The sequence below is a fragment of the Anas acuta genome, chromosome 8 (assembly GCF_963932015.1).
Source record: "Anas acuta chromosome 8, bAnaAcu1.1, whole genome shotgun sequence".
NCBI lineage: Eukaryota > Metazoa > Chordata > Aves > Anseriformes > Anatidae > Anas > Anas acuta.
Window position 1 is genome coordinate 10,023,195 of NC_088986.1, and position 15,029 is coordinate 10,038,223.

Sequence of the window (15,029 nt, forward strand, 5' to 3'; positions counted from 1 at the left end):
AAAGATTCTGTTAAAATACTTGGGTTTTATCATAGCAGTAGTTAGAAAAATGTTCTCTATAATGTGTTCAGCAAGTCTGATGTTCAATATTATATCACAGTCCGTATAAATACATATCCTGAAGTATCTCAATTGACAGATAAGCTACAGAGGAGTTAAAACAAACTTTCTTGGTTCTTCTTTGCAAAGGGAAAAATGAAGTGGCTGCAGTTCACACTGACTCTATCCAACCAGTACCAGTAGGAATACAGTACGTTTAGACATCAGTTCAGAAACTGTGCTAAAGCTGTCATGGTCTTTTTTGGATCCAAATTAATAGCACCTAATAAACACTGTGCTAGGAAATAAAAAGAAAAAAAAAACTGTTCTTTTTAATCATGAGTACATTAGCTTCTACTTTTAATATTATAAGATAAAACATAGATTTTTCCCTTTAAAGTACAGTTAGAACTGAATTTGCTTTGGTGGTCATGTCTGTGTTTATCTCTCAGGTCACTAGTCAGTGTCTACTCTAATATAGACATAATTTAAACACCTCACAAAATATGAGTATGATATTACAGACACTAATGGGTAAATGCTAGTGAAGAACATAATAAAAACATATAAAACACTTTTAATACAATCAAAATATGAACTAACACAGTTTTATAACGTGAACAACCAGGGTCTGTAGATAAATGTATTGATAAATACTGAAAAATACATTCATAGTCTATGTAGAATCAGCACTTTTACAGGCCAAAGTCTGTGCAATTGGAAGGGCTCTGCAATCACACAGCTCATCTGCGCTGCGCACTCGGGTGGCTGCAGGAGAGCAGGTTGCCATCACACTGTGAATTGTTTGCTTTGTTTCTGCACAAGCAGAGTGCCTGTGGTAAGCTCCTCTCACCACACCTAGCGATGGGTTTGGACTTCAATGTGAAACTTGGCTCTTTTACCTGAAACTTAAGTCATTAAATATATCATGGGATGTGTGATTGAGTTCATAATGGTTCTGTGCAAGATACCACTTGACCATGTATCTATATGAAGTCTTTCTTTAATAATATGTCTCTACTGCCCTCTGAAACTGATAGTCCATTAGGATTGTGTTCTGTATTCTATAGCCACATACATCTTAAGTATCTATGCTGACAAATAAGATTTATGTCCTTTGTCAGGAAAAAGAAAAGTCTTTAATCTACAATTAATAAAATTTAATATAATTTAAAGTTAAAACTTAATCAAGTTCACTTTTCACAAATACAGGGTGAATTTCATTTTTATTCCAGTAATTTTTGATTTTTTAGAAGAGCTTGTTAAAAAGTTTGAAGTAACAGGGCATGATTCAGACCAGACATAACAATACTGGAAAAAAGGTTATGACATGCAATGAGAATTTAAACTATTTTTTTCTAAAAGAAATGACTTTTCATGCAAAAATAATAATAATAAAAAAAAACGTTTCAGCATGAATTTAAGGTTGTGTGAGGTACTTTTCAATCCAGACATCCTACTCCCACTCCAGTTTTAATTTAGCTACAGGAAGTTGCCCATCTGATGCTTTGTTTTGCATGAGAAAAGAACACAGGGTAACTTAGTTTAGAGGTGCATGATTTCTAGAAGCTATAGAGACTTAAAAATTCGAATTCTCTTTCAAAACTTCTTTTAGGAAGTATTTTGGGAAAATAAATACCTTCAGTTATTAAAAATTAAGTTTTGCTCAATTAATTATCTATGAGCATCCACAAAATAAATAAAATGAGAAATGTAATAGTGGATATGTCAGTGAATGGTACTTGTGTATTTTTTCAGGCTATTTTTGTCTGACACATTAGCACTGCAAAACAGCAAACCATCTATAGTCTTCTGTAATTTAGAGGAAGACCCATCCTGTTCACAGAAGAAAATAAAGCAACATAAGGAAGTTCATACCCCAGTCAAACACGGGTGTTTATTCTTGCACCACTGAGATCAAAGCTGAGTAATTGGTATAACTGGTAGGAAAAAAAACAGGCCCTGAAGGGTTTTTCCCTTTCTGAACAGTAATCATAATGGTTGCTTGTCACCAGATTAGATAGTACTTTGCACCTAATCAGTATTTTCTGTCCCATCTTTAATCTTAATATGAATTTCAGTTCTTTTTTAAGAAGTAAAAATGAAAGTGTCACAGAAGGAAGGGTTAAATGATAAGTGTTAGAGGTATGAAAACATCACAGAACTGTTATTTCCCCAGAAAATCTTTTATGAGCTTGAAATATATGGAATGTCTTGCTGAAACGCAATTCAAATTGAAATAGTTTCTAATTTTCCTTACTGCTCAACTCTTGCATACTCACCCTACCAGTTATGTTGAGGAAAAAAATAGTACATAATAAATGTTTAAGAACTAGGATTTAGTGAAAATGTCTATAAAATGTAAAATATAGTAGCCAAACTACTAATCTACCCAAAGATTTGCAATTACTTCTATGATACTTGCAATTGCCTAAGATAAGGATGTCTTCATGATGCCTCAGGATTCAAGAATGATCCATTCTGACCATGTCTGGTCTTGTCTCAAGAAATGAGAAGTTAAACAGGTTCTCAAACTCTACTTTTATAAGACAAAGACCAGTAAGGAAAGCAAACTACTAGCTGCAGCTGTGACGATTAGTGACCTGGCTAAAAGAAAGTATATATACTATATATATATATATATATATATATATATATAAACTCTGACATAACTGTACTGCTAGAAGCACAAAACACAGATTTGCCTATATGTGAGTCAGTGTTCACGTGTTTTAACAAATAAGAATTTCAGTAATTGCAGGTATTACTTTGAAGTTACTGAGAGAAAACCCCTCAAGCATGAGTTATGTATTGCTGGACACCTTGAACTTTAGTTACTGCTAGAATAGAGGAAGAAAATCAAAGTGCCTCATCATGTGCTTGTTAAATAATCTTGCTCAAATGACCTACTGAAGATAAACATCTTTACACTTAGTTCCTACTACATTGTATGTTTTATGTTTCAGTATCCCAGGCGCTTTATCCTTATCCTGCCTTAATAGTTCTGCTAATACAAGCTTCTGCTAAGATCACTAAGTTTTTCTTTTGTTTCCAGATGCTGGCTTTGGTGTGTCCTAGGTAGATCAATACTTTCAGTATGTTAAAAACATGGTGATCAATTCTCACTTTAACATCCGCTCTCCACAAGTTAATCATTGCCTAGCTTAAATAAAAAATACTCAGTTCTCAGGATTACTTACAAATTTATTGTACATTTTATTAACCAAAATATATGAAGAGAAATAAATTACAAAAATTGAAATGACTACGGTAAGGTTTAAGGTGTGAACTAAGACAAAATGTTGAATATTTGTAAGAAATCAAGAAATCAACCATCAATTTTACTTTAAATTGTCATGTAAAAAGAAGAAATCCAATTCTATTTTGTATTTATCATTCTAAGAGAGTCAGTACTTTGTAATGATTCTTTGAAGTTCTGGAAGGTTAATCAACACTTCAACCAGAAGTAATTCTATAATGAACAGAATTTAAACAATTTTATTATTTTAAACAGTAATTTAAACAATTAATTTGGCTGACTTAAAAATCACAGTACCACTATCACACAGTAAGGCAGCTGCATGCCTTAGCCAGTTGCGGTGAACAAAGCATGGGAAGTAACAAGCATATTTTTGTAACAGCAAATACACTGAACAGTTGGTGATCACATGCTCACTACTCTGTTTAGAGAAAAGCAAACTTGTTATGCTGAATCTTGATTTTGCTGATTTAGTATATACTCTGGAATATTGGTATCAAGCAGCAATTTACTAGTAGGGCGACTTTAGTGTTTGGGTCTCCAAAAGGGATGAAGAACCACAACACAAAATAGAAAGAAAGGGCTCAGTTCTGCAAAGTGAGTAGTTCTCTATAATTATCAAGGAAAGGGAAAAAGTGCTTAGCAGTTTGCAACATTGCACTACAGTCAAGTAACAGAACTTCCACAAAACATTCTTTTAATTTATTGTAATGTATTATTTTAACGAGGTGTGAGCCTCAAAGTGCATCCTAAAAGGTTAATTCCCAACCTCCCCTGCTACTGTGAACAAATTTAACAGAACAGTCATCTGAAGTTGTTTCTCTCTGAAGCTGTATTAACCAGCAATATACATAATGTGAAAGTCATGAATATTTTCCCCCTTTTTATCTGCTTGTCTCTGAGTGCAACAATGCTATGTGTAGCGGCTTTCAGATGTGTGCAAGTTTATGATCTCCTTCATATAGAAACTACAACAGGAAACTAGAGTTTTAAAACTGTGGTGTTGCTGGCATAGCACTGGAAAATATGTGAAATTCAAGCCTCATCTACCTTAGGAAAAGGTCATGAGAACTGACTTTTTCAGCTAGTTATCTTAATGTGAGTAAAAATTCCACTCATAGCCATTATTCAGTATCTTTTCCAGGATTTTAGTAGGCTGCTGTATGTTAAGTGCTTCAAAATTGACCTAAAGGCTCCACCTTGTTCTGAGAAGCTGACCCTGAGTGAAGAGGAAATGTATCAGACCCAAGCTACGACCTTTACACTGTCCCTTTCCCTTTCATAACTACCGCGAAAAAGGAGGCTGCTGTTGGCTATGTTTGCTCACTTCTGCTTCCTGCACAGGACCGTGACACTCAATGAAACTATTTCTGAAGAATTTTCTTTCCAGGTTAAGGAATTCAGAAAAGTTTTCTTAACTAAATTAAGCCAGGTTCATTATAAGTGAAGGAATGTAGTGTTTTTTTTTCTGAGGACTGAACATGTATTCTCTAGACAGAGTTATGACAGCGTAAAAAAATCCTGGATACATCTAAAATATCTGCACTGAGTTCAGACCAAAATAAATTATTTCAGAACACAATGAATAAAATTAAACCTTTTCACTCTTACACAGAATAAAACCAAAATATTATGAAAGAAAATTCTTGAGAAAAAACTTTTCTAATGAGCACCATGAGTTTCCCAATTGCCAGGGTTTCTGAACTTTGCCTAGCCAACGACTAGTGGGTATCTTAACCAGACTCCCCAAAATACCTACCAACTCAGCAGCAGCAGGGAACAGACTGTTTCCACCTTCCTCGAGACCTAAAGAGCTCCAATACAGTGCTCCCTCTCAACTCTGAGAAGCTGAGGTTTGGACTGAGACACCGTTTGCAATACTTGGATTTGCACTCTGTATCAGCACACCTTCTTCCTCAGCACCATGGAAAAGCAGGTGCTGGGGATTACACTCTGCTCGTGCCCAGCCCCTTTGTGGAACTGTTTTACTCTGTGAGCCGTGTCAGCCCTAGCAGTCTGAATCTCTCTGCTGGGGGAGTGGCAAAGTAAGCCTTCTGCTCCTCTGAGTACCTTTCCTTCACTTCAATTATGTCCCTGTAGCGGCCGTCCTGCCAGTGGAAATTGAACTGCTCCAGCAATTCAATTCTCTTCTCCTCTGTGCTCACACAGTCCACAGGGGCAGACTGTTGCAGGAAGGGGACCTGAACATCTGGGAACAGGAGGAGACCTCGGATAGCAAACCAACCGCCGTATTTGGGATGAATACACACGCCATAGATCTTCTGGAAGTAAAAAAGAAAGATCTAGCATGTTTCACGTGGTCTCTAGTAATGGTTGGAGTTCAAACATCAAGTTTTGATGCAATTTCTCACAGTCCCAGTGTCCTGTTGGAGTGGTATAAAGGCAAGAAAGGAAAGCTCTTGCCTGAACATTTGGCACTGCATTCCCATTTTCCTGTGCCCCCACACACACCATACGGTAATGTGGAGAGAGGTCTCTTCTTGAGTCTAAAATAGAAATTAACGACAGTACATATGTATATAATTTCTATTTATAATGCTGCAACCAACAGGTCTTTTACACTGAACTTTATTCTCCTAAGAAGGCTAAAGAGATCAAGATATTTTCCTCTTTTTATATGCAGGAAGAACTAGTGGGTAAAAAAATGTACAATTCAGTGATTCCATTTGGTGTTTTTTTTTTCTTCCCAGATTGTGATTTTGCCTCACCTTTCTCCCCCAAGGATCGAGCTTCACATCCTTTCTCTGGTAGTAATATGCAGCACCAGCAACGTGGGCAGCTGTTTGTGCCAGGAACTTGGGCTTTCGGCTTGGCAGGATCTCATAATCAAAGATGATATCCACCTTCTGGTCAGGGAATTTCTGTGAAAAGACAAAAACATCAGCCCAGACTCATGGGAAAAGATTTGTTGCTACAGAAATGCTACATCCTAGCAAATCAGGCACCCTGAGATGCCTGTAAATTTCCACATCCTGCAACTGAAATCTTATCAGCGTGCTGGTGGCCTTGGATTTTCAAAACGTGACTGTAAAGCGCTCTACATAGCAACACATAATGGCAGAGACAGAATGTGAATAATGCTTCATCCTTCTAAGGAAGAAGTGCAGGGACCTGGAAGGCTTTCTACTGCTCAATCCACCTGTTTGGTTATATGCTGCAGTAGTAAAAAGAGTCAGTATTTCGGGCTCTTACCTCCTTCACACCTGACAAATGATGAGAAACACACTGATCCACGGGATCCCGGATTATTTTTAACCGTTCTTTCTTCACAAAAGGTTTAAGGGCTTTGTCAAACATCGAAGGCGTGCTGAGGACAACGAAGGCCAGTGTGTCATCTGGGTAGGGGAGATGAAAGGCTGGCTGGAGAACAGCATTGTACCATCCAACCTTTGGCAAAGAAAAACAAATCTCCATTAAAACAGGGACTTTTGCTAGTGGGCATGCAGGAATTTAAAATGCGAGAAAGAAGTGTCGCCACCTTCATTTGCAACCCAGATAGGCAGCCAAGTTCCTTCCATTCAAACCAGGTTCTTTTGCATACTGGGATTTAGAGTTTCTGAAAGGTGTACTTGATGTGAGAGATAAGAGTGAGCTCCTCAAGACTGTCCTTTTTCCAGCTCTGCTCATAGAGGGAAGTACCAGCAGCCAGCCGTGCCAATGCAAATCAGATGTTTGGGCTTAGATAAGCTTTAACAGTTGTTTTCTCTGCTTCTCCCTTGGATCCTTCCCTAGACAAGTTTCCTACTCCTTGTATTGCTTCTTAGTAGGAGTTAGTCAGGTCACAGCCCCGCTGTCACCTGAAACCTCAGTAATCTGATGGAACATGACTCACTTTCACAGCAAGTGCCTGTTGTGCCAGTAAAAGGAGGTTCATTATGAATTAAAACCCTGCACACAACTGTCCCTGCCTGTAACAAAAAACTCACAGAACTTTTATGCCAGAAAAGCAGACCTCGCTGAATAGACAAATATGCAGAAGACCTCAAAGGGCTTTTAACTGCAGGAGACCATGCAGGAAATAAAGCACGGACTGCAGTTTATAATCACCTCAAGAGCTGAAGCATCTGAAGTCTTTCTCTGCGTCAAACCAGTGTACTGGAGTGAGGTGGTGCAAGGCACAACTAGCTGTGTCACAGGAGGGGCATCCAGCTGTCACTGACACAGCAGAAAGCTGAAAGCGGCGTGCTCTGAAATCTTCCCTCTATCAGTTCAATGCTCTTTTACAAGAGAGCATTCACTCCTCAGTTATTCCTGGTGCAGAGCCGTTCGCTGGAGTTCACTGACTGGAAGTTAGGTCCTTGTAAGATCCTGTAATCTATCTTTGTGCCTTCTGGTTTTGCTGATCAGCTGATTCTTGTGATGCCCCTCACTGGTTGGAAAAAGTCTGTCGTTTTGTGACTTAATTTCTTATTTTTGTTTAAATTTTCTGTCTCAGCCAGGAAGAAACTGGTACTTCTGTTTTGCTCATATGACAAGTTGCTTGATACACTGCTTCAGCAGGAAACATTTCTGTGTGAAAGTGAAGGACGTGAAGCTCCTAGCGGTGCTAGAATCCATCAGAACATCAGCTGTAGTGCATGGATTGTGACATAGCCACATTCTGAAGCCGGTTTCCAGGGCTGGATATAACGCAGTCCAGAAATGAAGGGTTGAGCCAGGGCGGCAGGAGGACACAACCGGGAGGACAGGGACACGACCAGCAACTGCACACGCGGAGGTAATGACTGAAAGCCTCATGCTCCACCACTAATGTATTGCACAATAACATCAGTCTTTGTGTGGGTTATAACTCCCACTCTCCTGGGATGCCCTAAGGACCAAGTCTAACACTCAGAAAGATGCCTGGTGTAATTGGTATTTAGCCTGGAGGCGCGAAGTACTGGCCACCTCTAGGTATCACTGAAATGAATGGGAAAGTCACTTTAGAGGTGACAGTAGCAGCCAGACCTGCACATACGTAAGCAGGAGTAAACTCAGTTTACCATAAAGCTGCATTCTTACGTCAGCCCCAAAGTGTAATCAGTTTTGTGGCTCTTGTTGAAGACGCTGAATTGAGCTGCTAAAGAAATTACAGAGATGTGAATCTAAGGTTTGCTAATTTCCCGTTTTACAGCAGCCAATACACCAGGGCAAGCTGCAAGAAAATTAAATCTAGAAAGGCGCAGTGCCGTAAGCTTTCCCTCTGGCAGCTGCAGCCTTTTTTTGGCCTGGGTTCTGCCTATAATTCTGCTGCCAATGTTTTGGGAAAACAATATTAAATTCTCCTCCACCTTTTGGACATTTCCTTTCTCTCGGAGCCTCACTCCCTTGTAGTTGGTGTCAGATAACGAATACACCACGGAAGATACCATTATTTCAGGTGGTAAATACGACTTTCCCTGAGGAGGGGAAGGTCGTGTTTATTCTAGATTATCGTTTCTTCCATTGAAGGTCTCTGTCCTGCTAGATTAATGCTGACAACACAACCTTCCCCTTGTATGGCCGAGTGACACCGAGGGGTGACGACCTGTCACCGTGAAAACCCAGGCACCACGGGTGAGTAGGGTCAGGCAGGAGCAGCGACCTTTTCACAACCGGCTCAGCTGGCTGAGGAAACAAAGCGCTGTTTGGTTTCATAACGGTGCGAGAGCCTCGAAGGACTTCTAAGAGGCGAGGAGGGTTTTGTGTGTTCCCGAAGGAGCAGCCCAGCCGCGGAGCACACGAGGGGCCGAGCTCATCGCCCAGACGCGGCGCCGGCTGCGCGTTCGGGTTAAATTTTAAACCTGCCGACAGGACTTCAGCCCCCCCCGGGGCCACAAATCCCCTTAATGAACCCCCGGCCCTGTACGGGCAGCCCCTGACCCAGCCGGGCCTTTCAGCGCCCCCCAGCCCCCTGCCCTTCCTCCCCCCCCCCTTCCTCCTCCTCCTCCTCCTCCTCCCCGCGGCTCCCGGGCTGGCGGCGCCCCCTGCCGTCGCCCAGCCGCCGCCCGCTGACGTCACCGGCGATGACGTCACGGCGCGCGCCCCCTCCGCCTCCCCGCGTGACGTCAGCACCTTGAAGGCGTGCACCTCGAAGCCGAAGGGGCCCAGCGCGCCGCGGAGCCGCTCCGCCACGCGGCCCTCCATGCCGCCCGCCGCGCGGGGCATCACGGGAACGGTAGTTCTGGCTGCCCTCCGGGGAGCCCCCGGCTCCGTGTCTCCTAGGAGACGGCCCCGCCCCTCAAAGCACCATGGGAGTTGTAGTGCGCGCCTCCATCCCCCGCCGTGCTGGGTTACCCGGAGCGGACTCCATGTCCCAGCGGGCTCCGCGCGCGGGGCGGGGCGGAGGCTCCGTGTCCTACTGGCGGTTGGGTTGCCGCCTCAGCGGGGCCCCGCCATTTTTAACCGCTGAGGGGCATTGCCTCTGGTCACCGCTAATTCTCCTCACGGTAGCACCGTGTGCCCACCCGTGCTATAACACGCTGCATTGTGCACTTCTTTTTCATCGTGTGCAGTTTGAAAGCGCTCCGTCCCTAAAACACAACAAAGCCTCGACGTTAAACTTTCCCTGTCTGAAAGCACAGCAGCTCCCTATAACCTCTGAGCACATTTGCCACATCAGAGACCAACCCTCAGATTTTTTTTTTTTTTTTTTTTTTTTTTTTCCATAACCGTTACAGCAGTTTGCCATAATTTTTGTGGTTAGTTCTCCTGCAACCTTTTCCCACTGTTAATCCTGAGTTCTGTGAAGTGTCAGGACATCAGACCTGCCAGTTCTTTGCGACAGAACTGCTTCAGATTTACAAATTTCCTTCCTTCTGGAGTTCCCTTTACCTTCTAGAACCCCAAGAGCTGTTTATTATTGTATCCATGCCCTCTGTAAGAGGAGGATGGAAGGATCGCATCTGTGTTTAGATTTTTTTTATCCTTCCTGTATTTCCAGCTTCTGAAGTTGAACCAGCTTACTGGGTCAACTGGATCTTCCTGGGCTAAGTTATTCTCATACAAAATCTGTTCCTGCCCTTCCCCTCAGATCATCAATTCAGTCTGTGAATTGACTGAGTGGGAACAGGACTTCCAGCAGCTAGATAATAAGCTAGAAGGTAGTGAAGGTAAAGGCACTGCAACTGAAGCAGTATGGGATGCTACAAAATCTGTAAACCTCTTACATAGATCACTTCTTGTCTAGGTTGCTGAAATCCAACTGAAGAAACAGCAGCCTGTGAGTATAGCCTGGCACAATGCAGTTCCATCTCTGTGCTAAACAAGTGAGCGCAACGTGCTGGATACGAGGCAGAAAGGGCTTTTTGAATTTGTGATTTCTCCTTTTGCCTTTTCTTCAGTGATCTGAAACTCTGAGAAGTACATCTGCTTCTCAGGAGAGGAAATGGACAGTGGAAAACAAAATTAAAGTGATTTTCCAGAGGTCTGTGACCAACCTTGGTTTCGAGTTGGGTGTCCTCACGTGAAGTCCTTTGCTGAAGCCCTTTTAACTCACCATATTTAGTCAACTCACCAAGTTGCCTTTATAGGTGCACATATTAGTTCAGATATTTGAATTCTTAATGTGCATCTTGCCTACTTTTCTATCCAAATATATTGTCTGTCCCAGTTGGAGCAGGAGGACAGGGTTTCTGCAGTCTGCAGAGCATACAGCGTGGTGGCAAAGGGGAATTCATGAATTAATGCTGTGCTCTGCCTGTCAGGGGACAACTTTGAAACCATCTTACTGGGTGTTCCTTGATCCTATTCCTATTCCTTGTGTCCCAGCACCTGAGGGGCTAGTCTGGGACCTGAACACCTCCTGCCTTTCCCGTTTGCTGTTACAGAGGACATTCTGTGATTGGCACTCACAGTAGCGTGGAGGCCTTGCCAAGGAGGACAGAGGGGTTGAAATGTGAGTGCCGTAACTAGCAATTGCTTCACTAGCTGTATGGGGATTGTTCATCTCATCTGCATCCCAGATCTAAGAGCTTTGTAGATTCAGGGCTAGTGCAGGGAAGGTACTCAAAGAAAACCTGTGACTTATCACCCTTTCTTTAAGCAGCAAAAAGCTACAAAATAATGACTGTTTGAGGAAAGAGTTGGAGCAACTGCAGCCTAAAGTCAGTGAGTGTTGTCATGTTCTGCTCCTGGCAGTGGTCTGAAATCTGAATCTGAGTTTCACAACTTCTTACTGCCCAAATGGTCTACCAGAACCAGCCCTCCGTAGGAAGCACTGCAATGTTTTAGTTGAGAATCTCTGTTCCTGACAATGAAACCAGGGAACGGTGGTGAACAGACTTGAAGGAAGAAGTAGAGAAGGATACACAGGGCTGGTGATATGTGACTCCCTGCTGTGCTCTGGGAGAGCTGTGGGAGGACAAAATGCAGCTTGCCTGCACCCTTGAATCCATCCCTTGCCTTGGGAGAGCTGTGGGTGGATATAGTTTTGTAAGGTTTCACAAGGTTTTGCCTGGCAACAGAGACAGAAAATCAAATACAGAATTTAGCCTTGGCCTTTTTCTTGGTCTGTGTGAAGTCAGGTTGCTTTGCTGCACAGGTCAACTACAGGAAGAACTATTGAACCAGATGTCTACGACTGGTGAAATGAAAAGTCCAAGTTGATACTACAAAGTACACTGCTTTATAGTCATGCCTTCCGTCCAAAATGTAGCACCGGACGGTTTGATGAACTGTGGCAGACCTACTGTTGGGATGAGCTAGTTTGCAAGTGGGATCTGTGGAGAAGAACTGAGTGTTGAAACTTATCTATGGAGAGTTTACTGTAAATAGCAGCCAGGCTGAAAACACTGCTGATGCCTGCAGAAGAAGAAGCATTTTTCTTAAATGCTGTAGTACTAGCAGAAGGCTGTGACTAAGAAAGCCGGTGTACAAGGTGTTCTACAGGTAACTTTCTTGCTTAACAAGCTTGCTGAAACAGCAAGAAGAAGCCTTCCCTTTCCATTGTTGAATGATGGAGGGCAGTTAAAGAGGCGTGCCTTCAGAACATGTATAACTGGGGAAAAAATAAACATTTGTGTGTACTCTGATACAACAGTTCCTGCTGCAGCCACAGTGAAGTAGGTATTGTTGCAGAAGTGGATGACCTTTGAAAAAGGAAGAAACAGAAAAGACTTGATGGGAGAAGAATAGGGAAAGGACAGCTGGGGGTAGGGGTTGAAATGAGAGTAGGGACAACAGTTGGACTGTATCTTTTGCACCAAGCAGCAGGTTGCTGTTCTGGAAACCTCCTGCTGCAGGAGGACATTTGCACATCCAGGGCTTGAAATTTGCTTTCCCAGGGGAGATGAAGGCATGCTCTTAAATTCTCTGTAAAGTGATCACTGTGGGCAGAACGCTGCTTTTCCACATGTAGCAAAGCTCAGGATGGAAGCGTGGAGCACCCAGCAGAAGCTGGGCAGATTTTGACGTGGCAAATTTGTGCTTGCCATGAAAACTGCTGCAGGGGCATGTGGAGCTCTGGGGTTTGAAGGAGAGTAATGGGAGCTGCAGGAGTGTGTCACAGGAGGGTGCTACTGGCTGGCTATTCACAGCTAGCAGCTAGCTCTCACCGGGCCTGCGCTGGCAAGCTGAGAGATGAAGGGGACTGAGCTCTCATATTGTACTTGTTCGCTGTCTTTCCATATACTGTCCTTTGTACCTGCCTGGATAGCATGTTTGTCTTGTGGGCACAATTAATTTCCACAGAACCATTTTTGCTGATGCTGAAGGTGGTAGATTTGTCAGCCTTGCGAGGGAAGGTCTTTCTGAACTGGCAAAGCTTGAAGCAGGGATGGATGAAGTGTCTGCCCTGCCCTGGAGAGGACCCCTGGATAAGTGCAGGCAATGTGTATGGTCCTGGGGCAGCTAGTGAAGGGGGTGAAATGTCAGACTGTCACCAACACAGGCATTTGTGTGCTGAGAGTTAGCGCCTTCAGCTAATTCCCTGGGGGTGTTGTGAGTGAGTACCTGCTGTTCCCTTCCCGGCTGTCCTTGGAACCGAGCTGACAGGCTCTGAGTTAGCTCCCTGCTTCCCTGAGCCACCTGATCCTCCCAAGTATTGCTGCCTCCTTCCCAAACCCTCTGTCAGGGCAGTGGGTGACTCCAGATGCTCTCCTGGTTGCTAGTTAGGCAGGATCTGACTTTTTGCTGAAATGGCAGCCAGAAGAGGTGCTCATATGAATTGACTACACTTTAACTTTTTCCCAGCACTCCAGCCCTATCGTCATTTTCCTTTCTCACCATGCTCTGCTGCTGGGAACTAGATTCATTCGTGCCTCTAAGCCCTGCTAGCTTGGCTCTGCCCTGCTCCCTGGAGAGAAGAGACGTCGGAGCTTCCTTGCTGAGGATCCTTAGATCTTTCTGGCTCTGTCTCACTGTATCCTTCTCTGTCCAACCCCAGCTGCCCTGGGACAGCTGCCAGATGGCCTAACTCTCACAGGTTTAGCTGGAGATTCCTGTCGCTGTCCCCAGCCTCTGCTTTCCCATAGAGCCCTGTGTAACAGTAAAACAGCATCCAGAGAACATGCATCAGGCCTCAGGGGGAAAGCAACGATGTCTTTTTGAGGTGTCCAGGGCACAGATGTGTGAGTATATATATATATATATATTTATTTATTTATTAGGAAACCCACAGCCACCCATTCATCTCCCTCAGGCTAGTGCTGACACCACATGGGCCACAGCACGACTTTCTGTCATCATGAACTGCTCACACAGCACACAGAAGGATCTTTTATTCTCTGTGTTCTCCGGAACAGTAAATAAATATCACCAAGCCCCAACGTTGTATTGCCTATAACATAAGGGATTTTCCTTCTGCTTCCCATCCAGAGCCCTTGAAACCTTTTCTGACCTGGTTAAGGGACCGTTGCCCTGCATTAGGCAGGGACACAAGGCAGACGGTCACACAAATTGTTTGAAGGCTCAGGGCGGTTTCATGCCTGAAATGGAGTTACAGGGTATCTTAATTCCTTGTCTGCTCTTCTGATCTTTCTCACTCTTGACCAGAGGCATATTAATGTCTGTCTTTGTTAGTAGGGAAGTACACCGAGCGTGGAGGTCAGCACAGCTCTATTATTATTAGGTTTTCTTCAATAAAGGGAATTGTGTCAGCTTGGCGAGATGTTTCCAATAACAGAACTTCACTGCAGTTCTATATAATTACATATCGATTCCCTGTATCTCTCTAGAAAAGCCTAAGGCCTTCCCTGATGGTGTCACACTCCTGCCTACTGTCAGGCTATGATGGGGCTTTGCTGTCAATATTGGCATCAAATGTGCCCACTCCTCTGCTTTTTCCTGCACTGCCTCGTGAGCTTCTGCCACTGGAGTTGTGCTGTAAATCCGATCAGGGAGCCTAACCAGTGCATCACTGTGTTTTTATTTATTTATTTATTTTTTAAATTATTATTATTTTAAGTGGTGTGTTTCACAGTGTTGCTGCAGGAAAAAATTGTGCTGGCACGAGTGAGATAACGGGGCTAGGTGGGGAGGCAGATGTGCTGCTGCGTGGCACGGATTTGGCAGAAATCCTGTCAAAGATGTTCTCTCACCGTCTCTACCCCCAGTAATAGTTCCAGTAGGCTAAGCTTGAGGAACTGTTAGTGCTATCCTCCTGTTCTTGAAGGAGGTACCACTCACTGAGCCTGTGCAGAGTGAGGAATAGTTGCTGTGTCAGTGGCATTTTGGGATGTGGTATTCCAGCCTCCTCTTGGTTTATAGATCTGATGGTCAGGCCCGGTGTCCCGTTGTCCCTTTCCAGCACAGA

General features: G+C 43.5%; 1 protein-coding gene across 3 annotated transcripts; it reads right to left on the reverse strand.

The window, feature by feature from the left end:
• Positions 1 to 3,222: 3,222 nt before the first annotated feature.
• MMACHC (metabolism of cobalamin associated C) lies at positions 3,223 to 9,508 on the reverse strand. Of its 3 annotated transcripts, none has more exons than XM_068690256.1 (4): positions 9,368 to 9,508; positions 6,512 to 6,706; positions 6,028 to 6,180; positions 3,223 to 5,580 (listed from the first exon to the last, which is right to left on the reverse strand). In XM_068690256.1, the coding sequence occupies exons 1-4, from the start codon at positions 9,443 to 9,445 to the stop codon at positions 5,284 to 5,286; spliced, it is 723 nt and encodes a 240-aa protein (XP_068546357.1). In that variant the 5' UTR covers positions 9,446 to 9,508; the 3' UTR covers positions 3,223 to 5,283. The 3 variants fall into 3 exon arrangements, with proteins under 3 accessions (XP_068546357.1, XP_068546356.1, XP_068546355.1); XM_068690255.1 differs by having other exon boundaries at positions 9,353 to 9,501; XM_068690254.1 differs by having other exon boundaries at positions 9,299 to 9,439.
• Positions 9,509 to 15,029: the final 5,521 nt, after the last annotated feature.